Here is a 21,561-nt window from a genome sequence, read left to right as displayed (position 1 = left end):
TCTTTGACATAAATCTTAGAAATACTGTTTTGAATCTGTTTTCTAAGGCAAAGGAAACAAAAGCAAAAATAAACAAATGGCACCTAATTAAACTTAAAAGGTTTTGCACAGCAAAGAAAACCATCAACAAAATGAAGACAACCTACTGAATGGGAGAAAATATTTGCACATGATATGACTGCTAAGGGCTTAATATCCAAAATACAACTCATACAATTCAATATAAAAAGACCCCAATTTAAAAATGGGCGGCAGACCTAAATAGACACTTTTTCAAAGAAGACACACTGATGGCCAACAGGCACATGAAAAGATGCTCAACATCGTTCATCATCAGAGAAATGCAAATCAAAACCACAGTGAGATATCCCCTCACACCTGTTAGAGTGGTTATCATCCAAAAGTCTACAAATAACAAATGTAGGCAAGGATGTAGAGGAAAGGGGACCCCCTTGCAATGTTGGTGGCAATGTAAACTGGTGCAGCCACTGTGGAAAACAATATGGAGGTTCTTCAAAAACCTAAACATAGAGCTACCATATGATCCAGCATTTCCACTCCTGAGTATATATCTGAAGAAAACAAACATGCAAATTTGAAAAGATACCTACATCCCAGTGTTTGTTGCAGCACTATTTACAGCAGCTAAGATATGGAAGCAACCTAAGTGTCCATCAACAGAGGAATGGATAAAGAAGATACCAATATATACAATGGAATACTACTCAGCCATAAAAAGAATGAAATGTTGCTATTTGCAACAACGTGGATGGGCCTGGAGGGTATTATGCATATTGAAGTAAGTCAGAGAAAAGACAAATATTGTATGTTATCATTTATATGTGGAATTTTAAAAAATACAACAAACTAGTGGATATAAGAAAAAAGAAACAGAGAGAACTAGTGGTTACGAGTGGGGGGAGGGGGGAGGGGCAAGTAGGGGTAGGGGATTATACTCCTATGTATAAAATAAATAAGCTACAAGGATATATTGTACAGCACAGAGAAGATAGCCAATATTTTATAATAACTATACATGGAGTATAATCTATAAAATTTTTGACTCTGTTGTACACCTGAAACTAACATAACACTGGAAATCAGCTATACCTCGATAAAAAAAAAATTTACAGACTTTGGGAAAACAGAGTAGAGAAGACTTACAGGAAGTTCATTTATTCATGTTTTAGGTGTTGATAAAAAAAAATAGTGATGTGTAACACACATGTGCACACACATACAGAAAGATGCCCACCATCCCTTTTATTTGAATGCTCGTTTGGACTTTCTTGTTGTTTTCTGACTTGAAGGCGTTGTGGCGTGCTTTTTCGTCAGAGCTATTGCGTGTTCACGCTTCTAGGTAAGCGAACTGGAGGAAAGGAGGCAAAAGACAATGTGGAACTTTAACTTCTCTTCCCAAGTTTTTCTGTTGTATTTAACGAGCCCCCTTTCCCTTTCTGTCTTGTCTGCGGGTACCTTGCCTTCTGGGAAATAAAAACTTTGAGGAAAATTCAAGAAAGTGTTACCCAGTCTTGCTCTTCCATACGTATGTGAGGAAGCAAGGAGAAATGAGTTTTCCTGTCTTGCAGTTTAAAGTGCCTGAGCAGTTCTTCTAGCATGAAGAACTTGTGACGCAAAAAGAAGTACAACTGAGACAGCCCCACATCCAGTTTCTCACTCTCCTGAGAAAAGACTGACATTTACATTGATGGTGTTAATATTCTTTAAGAAACGATGTCTACTCTCTGTCCAAATTTTCATCTTCATGCCTCCTTAAATTTTTACTTAAATGCTTATTTTTCCAAGTAAACACTGACGAGCAGGCAGTCTTTCAAGGATTGCTTCATCTAGGATTCGGTTTGGATTCCTAGACTTAATTAGTATTGGAATAGTCTTTGTATAAGATGTGTTTATGCTGTTTGAAGACAAACATATATCTATACATGTATTCTTATGTTTCTCTAGGTCACCTCTGCAGAAATATATAGGAAACTAGTAACACTGATTAAGGGAGGACGGGAACCAGGAATGGGGTTTGGAAGGATGTACCGTATTCTACGTTTCTTTTTATACTTGCAGTTTCCCCCTGTGTATGTATTACTAATTAAATTTAAACACAGAAAGAAAAAGGAAAGGTTGATTTTTTTTTCTTTTTTTTTAACAGTACACAGTTTTAAAGATCTTCTCTTTTCTTCACAGTGATATCCTAAGAGAAGATGGGAAAGGGCTGTAAGGTTGTGGTTTGTGGCTTGTTATCTGTGGGGAAAACGGCAATTTTGGAGCAGCTCCTTTATGGGAATCATACTATTGGTAAGATTATTTTTCCCTAGTTTCCCTGCAGGTTCTGGGAACTGGTCAGGGTCCTTTGTTGGTCGTGCTAACTTAAAGATGGGCAGTGGTGCACAAAAGTGAGGTGTCATTGAGAGGGACCAAAAGGGTCATAGAAATCGACAGAGATGAGGGGGGGAAAGTAGGGGCAAGGAAAAAAACATCCTTATGTTGTTGAAATTCCAGAGTGCTTGCACTTACTCTGTTAGAACAAGAGTTATAACAGGTAAGAAAAATGTTGTCTCTATGTGGTTTCCAGTGTGTTTACATGATGAAGAGTGGTCTTGGAATCACAGACTCACTGACTTCAGAATACATTGAATGATCTCTCATTTTCATTTCAAACATGACTTTCCAGTACTGCTGTATAGGTTTTAAGAATGGAAGAGACAGCTGTTTGCTGCAGTATGACCTAATTTTGTGAATCGGATTATCTCATTCATTTATTCATTCATTGAGTTAAATAATTGTTCAGTACTTGCTCTCTGATACAGGCTGTGAGGATTTAGAGGTGGAGAAGCATCTCTGGCTTTAAGGAGGTCACAGTTCGGTAAGGAAGGACAGACATAACACGTTAGAATGAAACAAGGCTTATCTTAGAGATATACGTAGAATCATAGATCTTTGAAGTATTTATCGCTGGCAGGTGGCTTCAAGCACATTTCTGTCTTTTATTAACCATTTTGATGAACTCTGATTCTCTTCCACCTTCCCAGAATAATATTTAACAACTTCGGTTAAATCCATATTTGGTTTTTATTAATAACGATGCCTGTGCCAGAAGGTCTGAAAACCTATCACAGTGCTGCACTATTGGTTCTGAATTTTTCACCTTCAGATTCTAATTTATGCCAGTGAAAAAGTAAATTATGCCCAAAGGGGGAAGAAAAGAATCCCTTTCCCCTCTTAAAACACCAACAGATTTTGTTTCTGTAGGCTATGTCTTACGATATTTTTATCGTATTAGAGATTAAAACTGAGGAAATTAAAAAAAATCTTATCACGTAAAATAATAACAATAAACTTATTATAAGCTAAGGTAACACATTTTAATGAAAAATAGTTATATTTTCAAAAAAATTTAGTGAGAAGATGAGTGTTGATTTACGTTTTTGAAAATCGAATGTCCAGCCTGATAGAAGGAAGCTGGATTATCATATCTGCTTGGCTTTGCATTCAGTCTGTTGTTATATGTTTTTTTAGTTGAAATATGTGAAGAAAATATGGCCTCACACAAATATGTGGTTGAAAAAGGTAGGAATATTTTAATAGCTTTGCAGATAATTGTGGACTTTCTTCTTTGGTATTTCACTAAAACTCAATCAGTGATGGTTATTTAAAGGTTATTGCAGTGTGGAGTCTGAAGCCACATCAGTGAACTTCTCCTGTTCTATTACATTAAAATCTCATTGATTTATCTTGCACTTCAAATGGGATTTTTACCCATGCATGGTTTCTTAACATTTATGAATTGGTCATTTGGAAAATACTGGTTAACTGAGGTAAGCAGATCTTCCAAATACCATTTATTAATATCATCACCAGTCTCATCGGTATTGGGAAGCTATCAAGTTTCTGCTGATGGATACAATTCTCATTTTTGCTTGAAAGCTCAACTCTTATTAACAACAGATACTATCAGTTATTTTCCTTGAAATGATAGGCTCTCGTTATTCATCTTTGAGAAAATGTCTGTCAAATACCCTGAATAACCATGTTTTTTTTTCTGTTATTCCTTCTTTTAAAAAAAAAAAAAAAGAAGTGGGACTTCTCTGGTGGTGCGTTGGTTAAGAATCCTCATGCCAATACAGGGGACACTGGTTCGATCCCTGGTCCGGGAGGATCCCACATGCCGCGGAGCAACTAAGCTCATGTGCCATGACATCTGAACCTGCGCTCTAGAGCCCGCGAGCCATGACTACTGAGCCCACGCGCTGCAACTACTGAAGCCCACGCCTAGAGCCTGTGCTCTGCAACAAGAGAAGCCACTGTAATGAGAAGCCCGCACACCGCAACTAGAGAAAGCCTGTGCGCAGCAGGGAAGACCCAACACAGCCAAAAAAAAAAGCTATTTCAGCTTGAACCTCAAACGCAAGAGCTTTTCCTCCAGTCAGTTACCATTATTCATTAAGCAGAAATACTTCATGTATACTTCTCATTAATCACATAGAATATTAAAAAGATGTAAAGATACATACTCATAGATTAGGATTTAATAAATTTGGTAATTTTTCCTGCTTCCTCAAGGACATTCTTAAGTGAAACTGGCTTTTTCTTTTGAAACTGCAAGTATGAGGTGTTGAGGAATTCAACCTCTAATACAGTTGGTGCCACTGCCTTGATTTGTACTAAGGCATCAGCAGTTTTTTTTTTAGAGAATTTTTTTTCCAGTTAATTAATAATTCTATTTTTGGCTGCGTTGGGTCTTCGTTGCTTCATGCAGGCTTTCTCTAGTTGCGGCGAGCAGGGGCTACTCTTCTTTGCACGGGCTTCTCATTGCGGTGGCTTCTCGTTGCGGAGCACGGGCTTCAGTAGTTGTGGCACGTGAGCTCTAGAGCGCAGGCTAAGTGGTTGTGGCGCACGGGCTTAGTCGCTCCACGGCATGTGGGATCTTCCCAGACGAGGGCTCGAACCCGTGTCCCCTGCATTGGCAGGCGGATTCTTAACCACTGTGCTACCAGGGAAGTCCTGGCACCAGCAGATTTACCCATCATTACTTTTATATCATCAGCGCAAATGTCCACACAGTGAAAAAGACGAATGTCTTATATTATGAAAATAGTTTTGCCCGTATGGGTTCCCTGAAAGGAGACCTCAAGGGATCTCTGTAGACCACACTTTGACAACTGCTAGCACATGTAAATATTCTCAGCTGAGCAGTATTATGTACTATGATGGTTTCTTTTCTTTCTTTTTCTTCTTATGGAGGCTAATATTTGCTCTATCACTTCTTTAGTTTTGTTCATACCTTTTGCTGATTCTTCCGCATGTCCAGATGGTTCTCAGTTCTCCATGAGGTCAATCATATCAGATAATCCACCCCGCCCTTTTTTTTTGAGATATTTTTCCAGGAGCTAGCATTCTCTTATCTGGGCCTATTGTACAGCTGTCACCATAGAACTTCCCTTTACTTTTTCTTTCTTCCTGGGTTTGATTTCCTGTTTTCTAGATCTTCTGTCACCTTCTGTTTACGCCCTTCTTTTGGTGGAGCACATCTTGCAGTACTCTTTTGGGGGTTGAAAAGGTTGCACAATGGGATGAGGCATCGGGTGATGACAGCCCTCAGAATGCCCTCTATGCCTGGTGCACAGTAGTAATCCTGGAGCTTCTGAATAAAGGTATTTACTATTGTCCCTGTGATTCCCTTTACTCTCATGTGAGGTTTTGTTTTCCGAATCTGGTGTCTTCCTCTTTCTGTGATTACATGCTAATTTTGATGGCGGGCCTCCCTCAAAGAGTTTCCTGAGAAAATGTGCATGATACATGTTCTGAGGCTTCATGTGTTTGAAAATGTCTTTACTTTCATTCACAATTGAGTTATAATTTCGATGGGTATAGAATTCTAGATGGAGAATAATTTCCTTCCACAATTTTGAAAGCATTGGTCCATTATCATCTTTTCTCCTTCTTTTATTATAAAATGCATCATACATATAGAAAAGTGCATAAAACACACATGTGGTTTAATGAATAATTACAAAACCTTTGCATAACCTCCACACAGGTCAAAAGGTGGAAGACCGCAGGTACTCTCGTCAGCTCCCCATGTTCCTCTCTTCAATCAGAACTCAGCCCTTCCCTTGACTTTTGGTTAATCCCTTCTTTTCTTTATTGTTTTGCCACCTATGTTTGTATCACTGGATGACATCGTTTATTTTTGCCTCTTACTGACTTGATGATATCAACGGAATCATACCGTATAAATTTTTCAGTGTTTTTTTCACTCAACATTATATTTGTAAGACTCATCCATATTGTTTTAAGTAGGTGTGGTGTAATTTTCACGATAGGTATATGGTCTCAATATACCTCCATTTATTTACCTCTTGTATCTATTTTTTTTTTTTTTTGCCCGCCCCGTGTGGCATGTGGCATGTGGGATCTTGGTTCCCTGACCAGGGATCAAACCCGTGTCACCTGCATTGGGAGCGTGGCGTCTTATCCACTGGACCGCCATGGAAGTCCCTATTTACCTCTTGTATCTTGATGAACATTTGGGTTGTTTCCAGTTTGGGGCTATTAGAAAAAGTGCTGCTGTGAACAGTCTTATACACGTATCCCAGCTATGATTTGGACAGGGTCTTGGGGGATATACCTAGGAATGAAATCGCAGGCTCATAGACCATGTGTATCTTCAGTTTACCAGATTCTAATATCTTCTTCCAGTGCTTCTGAGAGGCCAGAAGCCATCATGATTCTTGTTGCTTCGGATGTGGACGCTTTTGTAGGCTCTCTCCCCAGTGCTCTGAGATTCGCAGTGGTGTATCATAGGATCAGTCTGTGTTCATCCACGGTGCTGGGCACCTGGTGGGCCCTTTTCAATATGGAAATGTGTGTTCTTCAGCTCTGAATTATTTCTCTTCAGTGTTCTCTGTTCTGTCTTTCTGGAACTCCCTTTCAATATGGAAATGTGTGTTCTTCAGCTCTGAATTATTTCTCTTCTGTGTTCTGTGTTCTCTCTTTCTGGAACTCTCTTTTTGGATGCTGGATCTTCTGGACTCATCCTCTGATTTTTAAAATTTCTCTGCTGTTTGAAATTTCTCAGCATTTTGTTCCACTCTGTGGGAATTTTCCTCATCTTTATTTTTCAGCCCTTCTATTGAGTTTTCATTTCTTAGTATCCTGTTATTTCATGCATGTACCGTCTTATCTCTTTGAGTATAATATTTGGTAGTTTTTTTGTCTGTTTTCTTTTCTTTGCACAGTCTTTTTCTTTTCAGGTGCTCTTTCCTGATGTTCAGTCTCTTTCTCAGGTATCTGGTCATCCTTGGTTGTCTGCTTGTAATTAAGAATGGACAACTGAAAAGCTAATTTAAAGCTCTAAGCATGTGGATAGGGTTCATGACCTTGCTTCATTATAAGGTGACCTGGGTGGGGCATTTGTTGGTTTACCTCAGAGGTTAGCATATTTAGGATTTCTCCGTTTTCACTGGCCAGATTCCCCAGATCCCTCCGCCTAGAGAATAAAGAGTTGGCCGCCAAAGTTTTGGGAGCAGAGGGGGCACGTCACTGAGTTGCCCCTTGTTTTCACTGCGGAACTCATGCCCTCTGTCCCACATCTCAGCAGCCTCTGTTTTACCCTTTCTAGAAGTGCAGCCTTAGTCTCCTGCTGGGACAGAGGTGGCGTGGAGTGGCAGAGGAGATGCAGAGTCATAACTTCACTTGATGTATAGGGTGAGAAAATCTCAAAAGGTCTAAGCTTAATGGGAGAAGGAAGGGAACCAGACTGGTTTTTGGTGGACAGAACATCCACCATGACAAAAGTCTTGGTAGTTTTTGCTTTTAAATTTTTTGTAATCGAAGCCCAATAAGTTTACGTCTTCATAGACGACCTCTTGCACTAGTCACTAACATTCAGAGTGTTCATCTTCTCACCTTAATCCCCTCATCCACAAATGGTTGTTGCACACTTGCTGTGTACACAGAAGTGTTGTTTCTCTTGAGGAAGTCCTAGGTGAGTTGAAGAGACAAAACCCACACAAATGGAGCAAAGTCAAATGGATTTTACAGGGCTCATCATTCAGGCAAGCAGGGGAATGAAATTGGGGCACCAGTTACGAGCTCACGCATTCATTCAGACGTTTACTAAGGACTTTCTGCGTACGTGAGTCAATTCGTTAGTCCTCAGAGCTCCAAAGAGAGGTTAGCCACAGTCCTGGCTCTCGAGGAGTTTCCACTGCAGCTCCGGAGGGGACAGATACGAAACGAGTTTAGGGTGAAGGGGTATTACCTGTACAAGGCACAGTAAGAGCAGGACGGAGGGAAGCGGATAATCCGAAGAAAATCTCCAGAGCTGGCATTTCAGCAGAGCCTGGGAAGGATGAGGTGTTGACCAGGTGTTTCCTGAGCTGTTGCAGTCATTCAGGTGAAGGGAGCAAGCCAGGGGGAGTGGAAGCAGGCAGTGGATCGAGCAGATGTCTCAGGTGTAGAGTGGCTGATTTAGGACCACATTCACCCATACTTTCCTTGTTCAAAGAGAACGCTGAAGACTGACCAGGTGGCTGGTGATCAAGGGACAGAAGCAAGGAGGAGGGACAGGTGGGGCAGGAAAGATAACAAGTCTTGTTAGTTTGAAGTACTTGGAGGACATTCACACAAAAGTGCACAGTAGGTACTTGGGAATTAAGGCCTGGTGCCTAGACCCAGACTGGACATGTACATTTCTGAGTCCTTGAAACAGACCCTGGAAACAGTGGAAATTGTACATAGAAAAATCAAACTTACCCAGGTCCTGTCCTTGGCACTGAGGAAAAAGAAAATGGGGGGCTTCCCTGGTGGCGCAATGGTTGAGAGTCCGCCTGCCGATGCACGGGACACAGGTTCGTGCCCCGGTCCGGGAAGATCCCACATGCTGCGGAGCGGCTGGGCCCGTGAGCCATGGCCGCCGAGCCTGTGCGTCCGGAGCCTGTGCTCCACAACGGGAGAGGCCACACAGTGAGAGGCCCGCATACCGCAAAAAAAAAAAAAAAAAAAAAAAAAAAAAAAATGGGGCCACTTAATTGTTGAAGGTACTTTAAAAATCAGCCCTTAATTCTCCAACTGAGATAGTAAGTTCTTGGACTCTTGTAAGTTACTTCTGAAAAATAAGTAATAGTAAATTTCACTGCCAAATTTTTATTTTTTTTATGTCTATATGGAAGAAATAATCTTAAAAAGCACTTTGTTCATTTACTGTAACAATTACCTTTCATTTTAAAGAAGCTAGTAAATGGAAATATGATTCTTATGTGTAGTAAATAAGCAACCTAGAAAGCCACCTTCTAAAGGATGAGAAAATACTCAACAGTTGGTATTGAGTTATCCAGAGAGAGTAAAAGCTTTTTTTTTTAATTGAGGCATAATTGACATAACATTGTATTCGTTTCAGGTGAATAACATAATAATTCGATATTTGTACATGTAAAAGTAATTCCTTTTTAACCCCAGGAATGGAGGACTGTGAAACAATGGAAGATGTGTATATGGCTTCAGTGGAAACAGATCGGGGAGTCAAGGAACAGTTACATCTTTACGACACCAGAGGCCTACAGGAAGGCGTGGAGCTGCCAAAGCATTATTTTTCATTTGCTGATGGCTTTGTTCTTGTGTACAGTGTGAATAACCTTGAATCCTTTCAAAGAGTGGAGCTTCTGAAGAAAGAAATTGATAAGTTCAAAGACAAAAAAGAGGTAAGTGGGTATGTTAAAAAATGCCAGCTATGAATTATAACACTGTTGAAATTGTAGCATGGGCTTTTGGGCAATTAAAATATTTTAAAAGCATTGAATTGTATTCACAGTATCTGTAATCTTCATGATTTTTTCCCTAGCCCAGGAAATACAGGACTGAGTTCAACCAGGACCAGCATTTGACTTTCTGCCTTTGCTTCTTCCCATGTACAGCTTGAATTTTAATGACTCCATATTGCAAATACTACATAGTTCATTTCACTGTTTCCTAGGGCTTTTTATTGTCTTCTTGGAGAAATAGGATTGTCCTTAGCCTTAAAAAAAAAGGCTAAGTGGAAAAAACTAATAAATAATTAGTGGCTTCTATCCACTTACCATTTGAAAATAAGATTCTTACTATGGTCTGTAAAGTTTTAGATGATCTGGCCCATGTCTGTCCCTTCACCTTTAGCATTCTGTTCCTCTGTCACTGTACTCCAGTGGTCAACTTTCTGCTTTTCCAGCATGACAATTTTGTCCCCCTGTGAAGTCCTTCTCAGTGGCTAGTTCCCCTGCCTGGAACTCTGTCGTCGCAGGTCTTTCTCTGGGTCTTGGCATGGCTGACTCCTCAGGGTTTAGGGAACCGTGTCATGAACCCATTAACAGCACTGGCTAGATGTTCTTAACCTGATTTTTACGTAACCTAATTTTTATGTATTTTTTATGTCATACTTTTAATTTTGAGGTAATTGTAGATTCACATGCAATTTTAAGAAATAATAGAGATCCCTAACTCAGTTTCCCCCAATGCTAATAACACTGTGCAAAACTATAGTAAAATAACACAACGGAGGTACTGACGTTTATACAGTGAGGGGACCTTTCCAGCACTGCAGGGACCCCTCATGGGACGTTTTATGGCCACACGCATTCCCCTCCCATCCCCTCTCCCTCCTTAACCGTTATCTGTTCTCCATTTCTGTAACCTTGTCATTTCAAGAGTGTTAACGTAAATGGAATCGCAGTTTGTAACCTTTTGGTATCGGCCTTTTTCACTCAGCATAATTCTCTGGAGAGTCATCCAGGTAATTGCATGTATGAGTCGTTCATTCCTTTTTCTTGCTGGGTGGTTTTCCATGGTGTGTATGTACCGAAGTTTATTTAACCACTCACCTGTTCAAAGACCTCTGGGTTGTTGATATTTTAATTATTTTTATTATTTTGAATACTAACTTACTTTGTGAATAGATAACATTCACAAGGCTCAATCTTCAAAAGATATAAAAAGGTAAGTAATGAAGGCTCCTCTCCACCTGTTTCCCATCTTTCCCACCGAGACAGATAAGTGTTGTTATTATTTGGGGGAGAATCCCCCAGATTTCCCTCCCTGCCCTCTAAAGTTAAAAGTATAGTTCAGTGAACTCATATACTTGATACTTGAATCTTAGCTCTGCTTCTCAACTTTTCTGCCTTAGTTTCCTTATCTATAAAATAAGGATAATAATAGTACCTTTCTCCTATGGTTATTATGGGGATTTAAGAAGCACATTCATTCAGCAAATGCTTATTTTTAAATTTTTTTATTGACGTATAGTTGATTTACAATGTTGTGTTAATTACTGCTGTGCAGCAAAGTGATTCAGTTATACATGCATATACTTTTAAAAATTCTTTTCCATTTTGGTTTATCACAGGATATTGAATATAGTTCTCTGTGCTATACAGTAGGACCTTGTTGTTTATCCATCCTGTATATAATAGTTTGCATCTGCTAACGCCAAACTCCCACTCCTTCCCTCCCCCACCCCCTCCCCCTTGGCAACCACCAGTCTGTTCTCTATGAGTCTGTTTCTGTTTCATAGATAAATTCATTTGTGTCATATTTTAGATTCCACATATAAGTGATATATTTGTCTTACTCTGACTTCACTTAGTATGATAATCTCTAGTTGCATGCATGTTGCTGCAAATGGCATTATTTTGTTTTTTTTACGGCTGAGTAATATTCCATTGTGTGTATGTACCATGTCTTCTTTATCCATTCATCTGTTGATGGGCATTTAGGTCGTTTCCAGGTTTTGGCTACTGTGAATAGTGCTGCAGTGAACATTAGGGTGCATGTATTTTTTCGAATTAGAGTTTTCTCCGGATATATACCCAGGAGTGGGACTGCGGGATCATACTGTAGTTCTATTTTTAGTTTTTTAAGTAACCTCCATACTGTTCTCCACAGTGGCTGTATCAATTTCCATTCCCACCAACAGTGTAGGAGGGTTCCCTGTTCTCCAGCACTTATTGTTTGTAGATTTTTTGATGATGGCCATTCTGACCAGTGTGAGGTGCTACCTCATTGTGGGTTTTTTTTGTTTTTTGTTTTTTTTTGCGGTAGGTGGGCCTCTCACTGTTGTGGCCTCTCCCGTTTTGGAGCACAGGCTCCGGACGCGCAGGCTCAGCGGCCATGGCTCACGGGGCCAGCCGCTTTGCGGCATGTGGGATCTTCCCGGACCGGGGCACGAACCCGTGTCCCCTGCATCGGCAGGCAGACTCTCAGCCACTGCGCCACCAGGGAAGCCCCTCATTGTAGTTTTTTGTTTTGTTTTTTGTTTTGTTTTGTTTTTTGGGTTTTTTTTTTTTTGCGGTACGCGGGCCTCTCACCGCTGTGGCCTCTCCCGCTGCGGAGCACAGGCTCCGGACGCGCAGGCTCAGGGGCCATGGCTCACGGGCCCAGTCGCTCTGCGGCATGTGGGATCTTCCCGCCCCGGGGCACGAACCCGCGTCCCCTGCATCGGCAGGCGGACTCTCAACCACTGCGTCACCAGGGAAGCCCCTCATTGTAGTTTTGATAGCAGATGCTTACTGGGCTATGTGCCTGGCACTGTTCTAGGTGAGGCGGAGGGAATACAGTAGACAATAGAACAGAGTCCCTGTTGCCATAAAGCTTCTGTCTGGGGGGTGGGGGGAGAGAGAGACAACGAACAAGTAGGTATTGTGAGGAGTGATGCAGTGTAGGAAGAAAAGTCGAGCCGAATGGGGAGTGAGGGCACTGCCTTCTGTAGGTGATGTCGGAAGGCCTGGTGAGGTGACTTGCAGCAGAGATTTGAAGGGTGTGAGGGAAGGGCGCAAGCCGATGTCTAGAGGAGGCTGCTCCAGGCGGAGGCCTCAGCGGAGCAGGGGCCGGGGCGGGAGCGTGTTGAGCCGGGAGCAGCATTGAGGCCAGAGTGGGTGGGGCTGGGGGGAGGCAGAGCTGAGGGCGCCTCAGGATGGGAGGCAAAGGGATGGCAGGGTCTAGCTTGGGTGGCACTTACTTGTTTTCATGTCTGTTTTAAAAAATTGAAAGGGTAATGGTTGCACATGGTTCAAAAATAAAAATGATGTATAGAGAGGACTCTAGTGAACTTGTTCCCACCCCTGGGTTCAGCCGTCTATTTCCGGTACCTCAAGCGTGTGCTGTTTGAATGTTTTACCCCTTTCCTAGTCTGGGGGCATCCTTCCAGAGTTTCTCTGTGTAAATACAAGCAAATAGAAGTGTACATAATTTTTTCTTATTTTTCTCTCTGTTGTACCAAAGGTAGCATATTGTTGTACACCTTGTATTTTTCATGTAATATATCTTGAAGTCCTTTCCATAGCAGTACTCAGATTCCTTTTTTTTTTTCTTTTTTTTAAACTGATGCATAGTATTCACTGTTTGGCTGTAGATGTATCATACTTATTTAACCAGTCTCAGATGGATGGACACTTAGGTTCTCTCTGGTCATTTGCTATCATGAACTATCCTGCAGTGAATAATCTTAGACATTTATTATTTTCTACATTTTAATGTAGAGTTGTAAGATCAACCAGCAGAAGTTAGGTTCTTGAGTTAAAGGTAAATATAGTGACAAGATACTGTCCATAGGAACGGTATGAAAATGCCTGTTTCTTCAGTCTTGACAACGTGTGGTTAAATTTTTGGATTTTGTGACTCTTCTGGGTGAAATAGTATTTTCGTAGTTGCATTTGTCCTTGATGTGAACGAAGTTGAACCTCTTTTGACTTATTTTTATTATTTTTTTTTTAATATTTATTTGGTTGCACCAAGTCTTAGTTGCTGCAGGCGGGCTCCTTAGTTGCGGCATGCATGTGGGATGTAGTTCCCTCACCAGGGATTGAACCCAGGCCCCCTGCATTGGGAGCACAGAGTCTTATCCACTGCGCCACCAGGGAATTCCCTTTTTAAAAAAAAAAAAAAAAAAAAAATCTTTATTGGAGTATAATTGCTTTACAATGGTGTTAGTTTCTGCTTTACAACAAAGTGACTCAGTTATACGTATACATATATCCCCATATCTCCTCCCTCTTGCGTCTCCCTCCCTCCCACCCTCCCTATCCCACCCCTCTAGGTGGTCACAAAGCACCGAGCTGATCTCCCTGTGCTATGCGACTGCTTCCCACTAGCTATCTGTTTTACATTTGGTAGTGTACATATGTCCATGCCACTCTCTCAGGAAGTCTCATCTTTTGACTTGTTTTAAAATGATCACTCTGGGACTTCCTTGATGGTCCAGTGGTTAAGACTCCACACTTCCACTGTAGGGGGCGTGTGTTTGATCCCTGGTTGGGGAACTAAGATACCGCATGCTGTGCGGCCAAAAAAAAAAAAAAAAAAAAATCACTCTGTGTTGACTTTCACCTTGAGGGACAAGGTGAGAAGCAGAGTTTAGTTCAGATGCTCTCGCTCTAGAGCACTTTGACATTTACCAGCTGGAGAAGTGAGAAGGCAGCAAAGGAGTCTACAAAGTGGCCTTTGAAGTATGAGGAACACCAAGAGATAAGGGTGTCTCAGAAGGCAAGTAAAGTCGGCACCTTAAAAAGTAGGAAGTGACCAAGCTATGTCAGATACTAAAGGCAGATCAACAAAGCCGGGAGGTGGCCAGCTTTAGTAACTTGGGAGTTCTCAACGACGACAGTTTTAGTGAAACAGTGAGACACAGTCTGATGGACTGGATGTCAGAGAGTTGAGCTCAGCAGAGCTCAGCTCTTTGAAAGAGTTTTGAGTCAAAGGGTAAATACATTGTCCCCTAAGAGGGGAACGGAGAGGAGCTGGAGAAGGATGTGTAAGAGGGTTTTGTTTTTCAGATGAGAGAGATGGTTGTTTGTACGCAGTGGGATGATGCAGCGGAGAGACGCAGGTGAGGGGATAGCTGATGGAGTGACACCTTGTCCAGGTCGAAGAGGGTGGGGACATGGGCTTAGAGGACCGCGGGGCTGGTAGACGTGGCGGTGGAAGCACCTGACAGTTCCCTTCTTAGTTGCTCCTGTCTTCTTGCTGACGTAGTGTGGGCATCAGCTGAGGGTGAGACGGGGAAGGCAGGGGGAACGGTGGAGGTTGGAGGAAGAGGACCAAGGTAGGCGATGCCGTCCTTCCAGGGGAAGTGGCGGGAACGTGATGTGTTTGCTGGAGAACAGCAGCGCGCTGGAGGTCGGTGGTTACGAACTGGGACCGGCCAGCGGGGTTGTTTTTTTCCTCCGGCCACGTTCGGTAAATGGTGTCGGCAGAAGGTACAGTTAAGAGTTCAACTTAACCGAGGTGGCGGCGGGGGGCGTACAGCGTGATGACGATGGCAAGGGAGCGAACGAGGAGCAGCTCGGCTGGGGGAGCGCCGAGGGCAGCAGCGGGGTTGAAGGACTGAGACGGAGGTGGTAGCGCTGGGGCTCGTGGGTCCCTGCGGTGCTTGCGGGGTTACTGCAGAGGGGTGCGGGGGGATGAACCAGGAAGGCAGCGGGCGGAGCGGGATGCCCGCCCTCGAGGTCAGAGAGAGCGGTTGTCCTGGTTCGTGGGAGCGAGTGGCTGAGGTCAGGAGGGCAGTTAGGATCTCTGAAGTCAAGGAGCTGAGGGATGAGGTTACTGGGCCACCCCCAGGGCTGCCGAAATCACCGCCAGTATGACGCGAGTAGCGTGTGGGGTGACCACGGGCCAGCGCTGGGATGGGCAGCAACAGCCGGGCCGGGGGGCAGGGGGCGCAGGGCAGCAGCAGCAGCCCTCGGCCTGAGGGTTTCTAGGGAGGGACCGCGTTGGAGGTGGGCCCCCGAGCCTAGGACACCTCCCCCGCTGTGCCCTGCGGGCGGCCGGGTGAGCACCGCACCAGGCCGGAGGGGAAGGGAACCTTCGCCGCAGAGACGGGGTGGGGGGGGGTCAGCGGGAGGGCTGGCTCCTGCTGAGACAGAGGAGAGCCCCGCCTTCCGCTCCGCGCCGCTCCATCCCGCTCCGCGCCGCTCCATCCCGCTCCATCCTCCATTGGGAGGGCGCGCACGTCTCGCACGAAGGCGGGAGCCCGGCCGTGGAGCAGAGGAGCCCCCCTCCACCTCTCCGGCTTCCTGCTTTAGGTGCCTTTCCAGTCACCCTCTCAGCGTCTGGAGGTCACCACTCGTCTCCCCTCCCGCGGACTGTGACCGCCCTTCTGGTCGCCTGAAACAGTGCCTGGGGGTAGCGAGCGCTCCACTTCGAGAAAAGGATCGATTGCCTTGCATTTAGGGTAAAATGTACTTATTGGGTGGTACGTTCAACACATATTCAGTGCTTGTGTCAGGTGCTTCGCTATGTTTAGGAGCGACGTGAACAGAACAATTCCCGTTCTCAAGGGACTCAGGCCCCAGGGCTGCAGACCTCTCACGGCTCCAGAAGTTCCGTGGTTGTATCTTCAAGTACGTATCGCAGGTTTCCCAGACAGCAGGTAGAGCTAAACTGAAATGTAGACACCCCTCAGTCAAACCGGTATCTGTACCCTCGATAGTGATTTCCCCAAGTCTGTCTTCCAGCCGTACCCGGAGTTGAGTAACTTCAAGTGTTGCACAGTTAGCATCCTGTAGAGCATCTGCGTTTTTAAGGAGATACACCGAGCGAGGAGGGGTGAGGTAATGCCCTTTACCCTTCGGCCTCACACCTGAGGATCAGTTTGGACAAAGCACTTCGTTAAATGGGACAGTTTTATTCCTCCATTTTGCCTAGGAACTAATGCTGGCAGTGCGTGATCTTTTACCCGTTTCTTTCAGGTGGCCATTGTCGTGTTAGGAAACAAAACTGACCTTTCTGAGCAGAGGCAAGTGGACGCCGAAGTGGCGCAGCGGTGGGCCAGGAGTGAGAAGGTGCATCTGTGGGAGGTGACGGTCACAGACCGCAAGACCCTGATCGAGCCCTTCACTCTGCTAGCCCGCAAACTCTCCCAGCCCCAGAGCAAAGCGAGCTTCCCTCTGCCTGGGAGGAGAAACAAAGGCAACTCCAGCTCTGAGAACTACACCCTAGGGTGCACAACTGTCCCTTGAATGGCGACTGCCTCGAGGTGTCTGTGAACTTATGTAAAACAGGCCATTTCTGTCTACCTTTGGTCCTTAGGAAGCCCCGAGGGAAGTAATTTAATGCACTTCCAGTTATAATTCAGTTACTGTTGCCTGACATGAAGTAATAGTATATTTGCATTCTCCTTGTTTCAGACTTGTGCCTAAAATTAGCACCTTTGTTATCTGTATGATGTTGCATTTGCCAAAAGAATAAAATAAAATTTGGGTGGTATGCGCGTGTACCTGTGAGTAGCTCCCCTCACCTTTAACCCGGTTCAGAAGCTGTCATTCTGTGTAACTTTAGGCAGACTTACTCGCTCAAATGTTAACTTTGTTTTTGAAAAGTTCACTCATCATCTAAGGTCTAGGATTACGAAAGGACATTTTTTGTGTGTCCAAATTGGATCACAAACAGTAAACAACTTGGGTACTAATAAGTTAACCTAAATTTTATCTGGTAGAGATCTTGCTAAACCTGTGATTTAGCTTTGTTCCAATTATGTTTAGCATGAACTGAGTAGGTGGTGTAAATATGTTACAGCTGGTTCTTCCTTCTGTAGGAAACTGCTGAACACTTAGGGACAGTGAAGCTTTCCACTTCCCATAAGGCACACCATACCTTCTGGAGTAGTCTTCAAGTTAGTTAAGTATCTGAGTTTGTGCTATGGTTCTCTGAAGATTTTGGAAAGATCTGAGTAGCGGGGCTGACTATGTTGAGCAAGTTGACAATACTGTTAACTAACTGTAAAGTCGGAAGCAAGCCACTTAGTGGTTTTGACCGTGAAAACAGTGCACTATTAGTTTTCAATATAAAAAGTACGAGATAAGCTGTCCAGCAAAGAAATGTTAAAACGTCTAGTAAATAGCAGTATCTTGAATACTTTTAAGGCGCGGTTCAGTGAACTCAGACTCACTCACTTGGTGGGACTTGCCTGGGGGCGCGGTGGTTAAGAATCCTCCTGCCAATGCAGGGGACAGGGGTTCGAGCCCTGGGCCGGAAAAATCCCACATGCCGCGGAGCAACTAGGCCCGTGCGCCACAGCTACTGAGCCTGCGCTCTAGAGCCCGTGGGCCACAACTACTGAGCCCACGGTCCACAACAACCGAAGCCCGTGAGCCCCAACTACTGAAGGCCGCGCGCCTAGAGCCCGTGCTCCGCAACAAGAGAAGCCACCGCAATGAGAAGCCCGCGCACCGCAACGAAGAGTAGCCCCCCGCTCGGCACAGCTAGAGAAAGTCCACGCGCAGCCATGAAGACCCAGTGCGGCCCCCCTCCCACCAAAAAAAAAAAAGTAAACTCAATTGGCTCAGTTCAGTGAGTGCAAGCCAAGAACTACTGTATATAAAGATAGAAAACTTACTTACATGGCGGCCGCACTAGCCGATTTAGAATTATTTAAAATTTCTCATCATGCTCCTTTGGATAAAACAATTGTCACTCAGATATGGTCAGGTCACTTCCGGCCTTTTCTCCTGGTGTTGGGCTTCTAGCTTTTTGTTGTTGTTGTTGTTTTTTACATAGATGGATAAATACTTTTACAGTTATTTTAAAATAATATAATAGATCCTGCAGTTTGCTCGTCTGCTGAATGCAGCTTAGATCCATTAGTACACAGAGTGACCGTGTCATGAGAGGGCAGGTACCTCCACCCTGGGCCCTGGACGAGCTTCTCTGGGGCAGGTGTGCGCGCCTAGGTCCTGCCAGGCTCCCTCCACTGTGGCGGGGGTGTTTCTCCATGAGAACCCACTTCTCACGCACGCACTTAACCACCACAGCGCTTCCAAGTTGGAAAATGCTTTGACGAAGATACAGCGGAACTCTGCCTTTGGAAGATCATGAGTTAGATTATCTAACCTTCTCTAAGGCACCTATCCTACAAGGCTGTTGGATAAATCCAAAGTAATGGACCAATCCTAACACACGTGCTGGGTAGACAACACCAGCGCGTTCAGTCTGCATTACCTCTAGGCTGTTTGAGTAGCAAAGATCTATCAAGAAGAAAGAAACTACAAAAAAGGCAAAAGGAAGTAAATGAATACAGCAGCGTTAGGCGGTGGTTTTAATATTGTTTATTAGCACAGTAACAAATGCAGACTTAGGCAGTCCACAACATAGAACCAATCCACTGAGCAACTCCTATTCCACGCCTTACAGTTAACAGCTTAAGGTATTTTACTACAGGTTTTCACAAGTCCTGATTCAACCTCTATCTTTTCACAAGAAAGCAGGCTGGCATATAAAATAAAATACATAACTACTCGTATTTCCTACATGGTGTCTTATAGCCATGTGTCCATTGTATGTATGTATATATATACATATATATATATACATTATATATATATATATATATATATATATATATATATATATATATATATGAGATGATGGTCTCTAAAAGCTGTTAAATATCACTGCTCCCCTCCAAGAAGGGAAAACAAATTCCAATTTTTTAAAAACAAAAGACTGTAGTCTTGGAAGGACTTTACATAAATGGCCAGGTGTGTAACCTGTACAAATTAAGCTGTTTCAGATTTACAGACTACAAGCAACTGAACCCAAACGTCTATTCTCTGTACTGCATTTCAGCTCATACTGCAGAACTAATGACGGTTTTAAAAGTTGCTATTACCAGTTCTGTCTACTGTAGCAAGATACCTTAAGTTACAACAAAATCTTAGGAAATAAGACTGAATAATATCTGTTATAGAAATACCCTACTCTTCACCAACGCCCACCCTCCCCCACCCCTTCAAAATCATAAGCAGCGCTCTCTGTGACAGACAAAGAATGTAGAGAATTGTGACAACCCAATTTATGTAGCGTATCTCTTGGTCCACTGTCTGGCCATTCTGTCATGTTCTGCTCTGTTGGTCATATACTGAGTGGCAATACTTCCCACCAAGGGGTCGGCTGGAAGAAAAGAATGTACGTTATACTTGGAAGAAGGGAAAGAACATTGTTAAGTTTCAGCAAATAAGCTAGTGACAGCTTGTGAGGAAATGGACAGAGTAGCTGTGATCAAGCCACTCCACCATTTGGGATACTTTTTTCCTCCTGGCCTTTAAAAAACAGCATGGATGCAGGGGGATCCTGACCCAGACAGAGTGGTCTGGCCCCGTCTCCTTAGTTCATTCCATCTCTCCCCCAACCACCACCCCCACGGGAAGCGTTTTGCTCCTGCGTGTCAGGGCACAGAACGTGCGAGGCCCTAGGCTGCAGTGAACACCCAGCTGTGTTCACAGGACCACCTGCTCGATGGCACCACTTGTGACACTGAACGCTGTGAAGTCCTCGGGGCTACTGCAAGCGAACGCTATTTACCTCTCTACTCTGTTGACCTGCAAAGACCCAAAGCTGCCAGGTCGAAACCTGTACTTCCGATTAAGTACAGTGTTCCTCTGAAACCTAAATAAAATCTTTAGTAATTAAATTTATATTTCTTTATCTAGAAAAAAAAGTTTTTAATAAGAGGAAATTAAGGCCCAGACGAAACCACAGTCTGGTAATCACTAAGTGTACAGCAGAGAAACAACGCCACGTCAGTAAGCAGTTGTGGGCAGGTGCTGAGCAGACCCGCAGGCAGAGGGTGGGTGACTCAACATTCACAAGTGTGCGTGCCGTTTCTGTATGGGAAACACGCAAAAAGGGAGAAAAAGTAAAGGGCAGAGAATGAAGATGTAAAAACCTAAGGCAATCTTTTGTAAGTCTTCAGTTTATAACACCTTGTTGCTAGAACACGTCAAGTAATGGTGAAGTCCGCTGCATTTTTCACCTAGTAGATTGAACTCTTGATAAGAACTTGCTTTGAAAAGCAATGAGTTTTTGTCCCTTGAAAGCCCATTCAAAGATAAAATCTGAACTTTATCTTTAGAAAACCTTAGTTTAAGTGGAAAATAACCATTTTCCAGGTGAGGAGAAATAAAACAAGGTAAAGAATTATTAACCTTACCAGGATTACAGTCTGTAAGAAGTGAGCAGATAGAAAGAAGGACTTTAGAAATGGTTAGTGCTGGACTCCAGTTATCTTTCAATATGTCCAAGCAAATAACTCCTTGACTGTTAATATTACAGTGATAGATTCTTGTCCGAAATGTAACCTAAAAAACAAGACAGTGTTAAATGAAACCTGAACAGCAAACAATGAAACTTTTTACTAAATTGCCTCTTCAGTTAAATGGTCCTAATTAAAACTTTTAAAGAAAGAGACATTTGGTCTTTTTAAAAAGTGAACTGTTTTTTAAAACAGTTTAACTAAGGCTGCTGATAAGAGATAGGGTAAGAGACTATGTCATGAAATTGAAATTAGAAAGTGTTCACTGATACAATCTCAGGGATTTTCAATTTCATTTAAAAAGTAATATCCATCAACAAAAAGCAAGGTAACCTCAGTATTTTTTTTAATTGAAGTATAGTTGATTTACAGTGCTGTGCTAATCTCTGCACAGCAAAGTGACTCAGTTATACATATATATGTGTTCTTTTTTTTTTTTTTTTTTTTTTTTTTTTTTTTTTTTTTTTTTTTTTTTTTTCGGCGCGGGCCCCACC

The 21,561-nt window shown here is 43.2% G+C and overlaps 2 protein-coding genes across 3 annotated transcripts in view; one reads left to right on the top strand and one right to left on the bottom strand.

Annotated features, from left to right (window-relative positions):
• The first annotated feature begins 2,216 nt into the window (after positions 1-2,216).
• On the top strand, positions 2,217-16,997 carry NKIRAS1 (NFKB inhibitor interacting Ras like 1). Its single transcript, XM_007468063.1, has 3 exons — positions 2,217-2,310; positions 9,475-9,716; positions 16,728-16,997. The coding sequence occupies exons 1-3, from the start codon at positions 2,217-2,219 to the stop codon at positions 16,995-16,997; spliced, it is 606 nt and encodes a 201-aa protein (XP_007468125.1).
• A 2,388-nt stretch (positions 16,998-19,385) lies between these two features.
• UBE2E1 (ubiquitin conjugating enzyme E2 E1) overlaps positions 19,386-21,561 on the bottom strand; it is a 75,413-nt gene continuing 73,237 nt past the window's right edge. For both annotated transcript variants that reach the window (XM_007468057.1, XM_007468058.1), the window contains 2 exons: positions 20,966-21,113; positions 19,386-19,926 (listed from right to left, as the gene is read on the bottom strand). In XM_007468057.1, the coding sequence (XP_007468119.1) occupies positions 19,829-19,926; positions 20,966-21,113 (246 nt within the window). In that variant the 3' untranslated portion in view covers positions 19,386-19,828. The remainder of the gene's footprint in view (positions 19,927-20,965; positions 21,114-21,561) is intronic.

This window comes from Lipotes vexillifer, unplaced genomic scaffold (genome assembly GCF_000442215.2).
Source record: "Lipotes vexillifer unplaced genomic scaffold, Lipotes_vexillifer_v1.1 scaffold937, whole genome shotgun sequence".
Lineage (NCBI taxonomy): Eukaryota > Metazoa > Chordata > Mammalia > Artiodactyla > Lipotidae > Lipotes > Lipotes vexillifer.
Note: the sequence above shows the minus strand (reverse complement) of the source record. Positions and strands in the feature narration are given on the sequence as shown.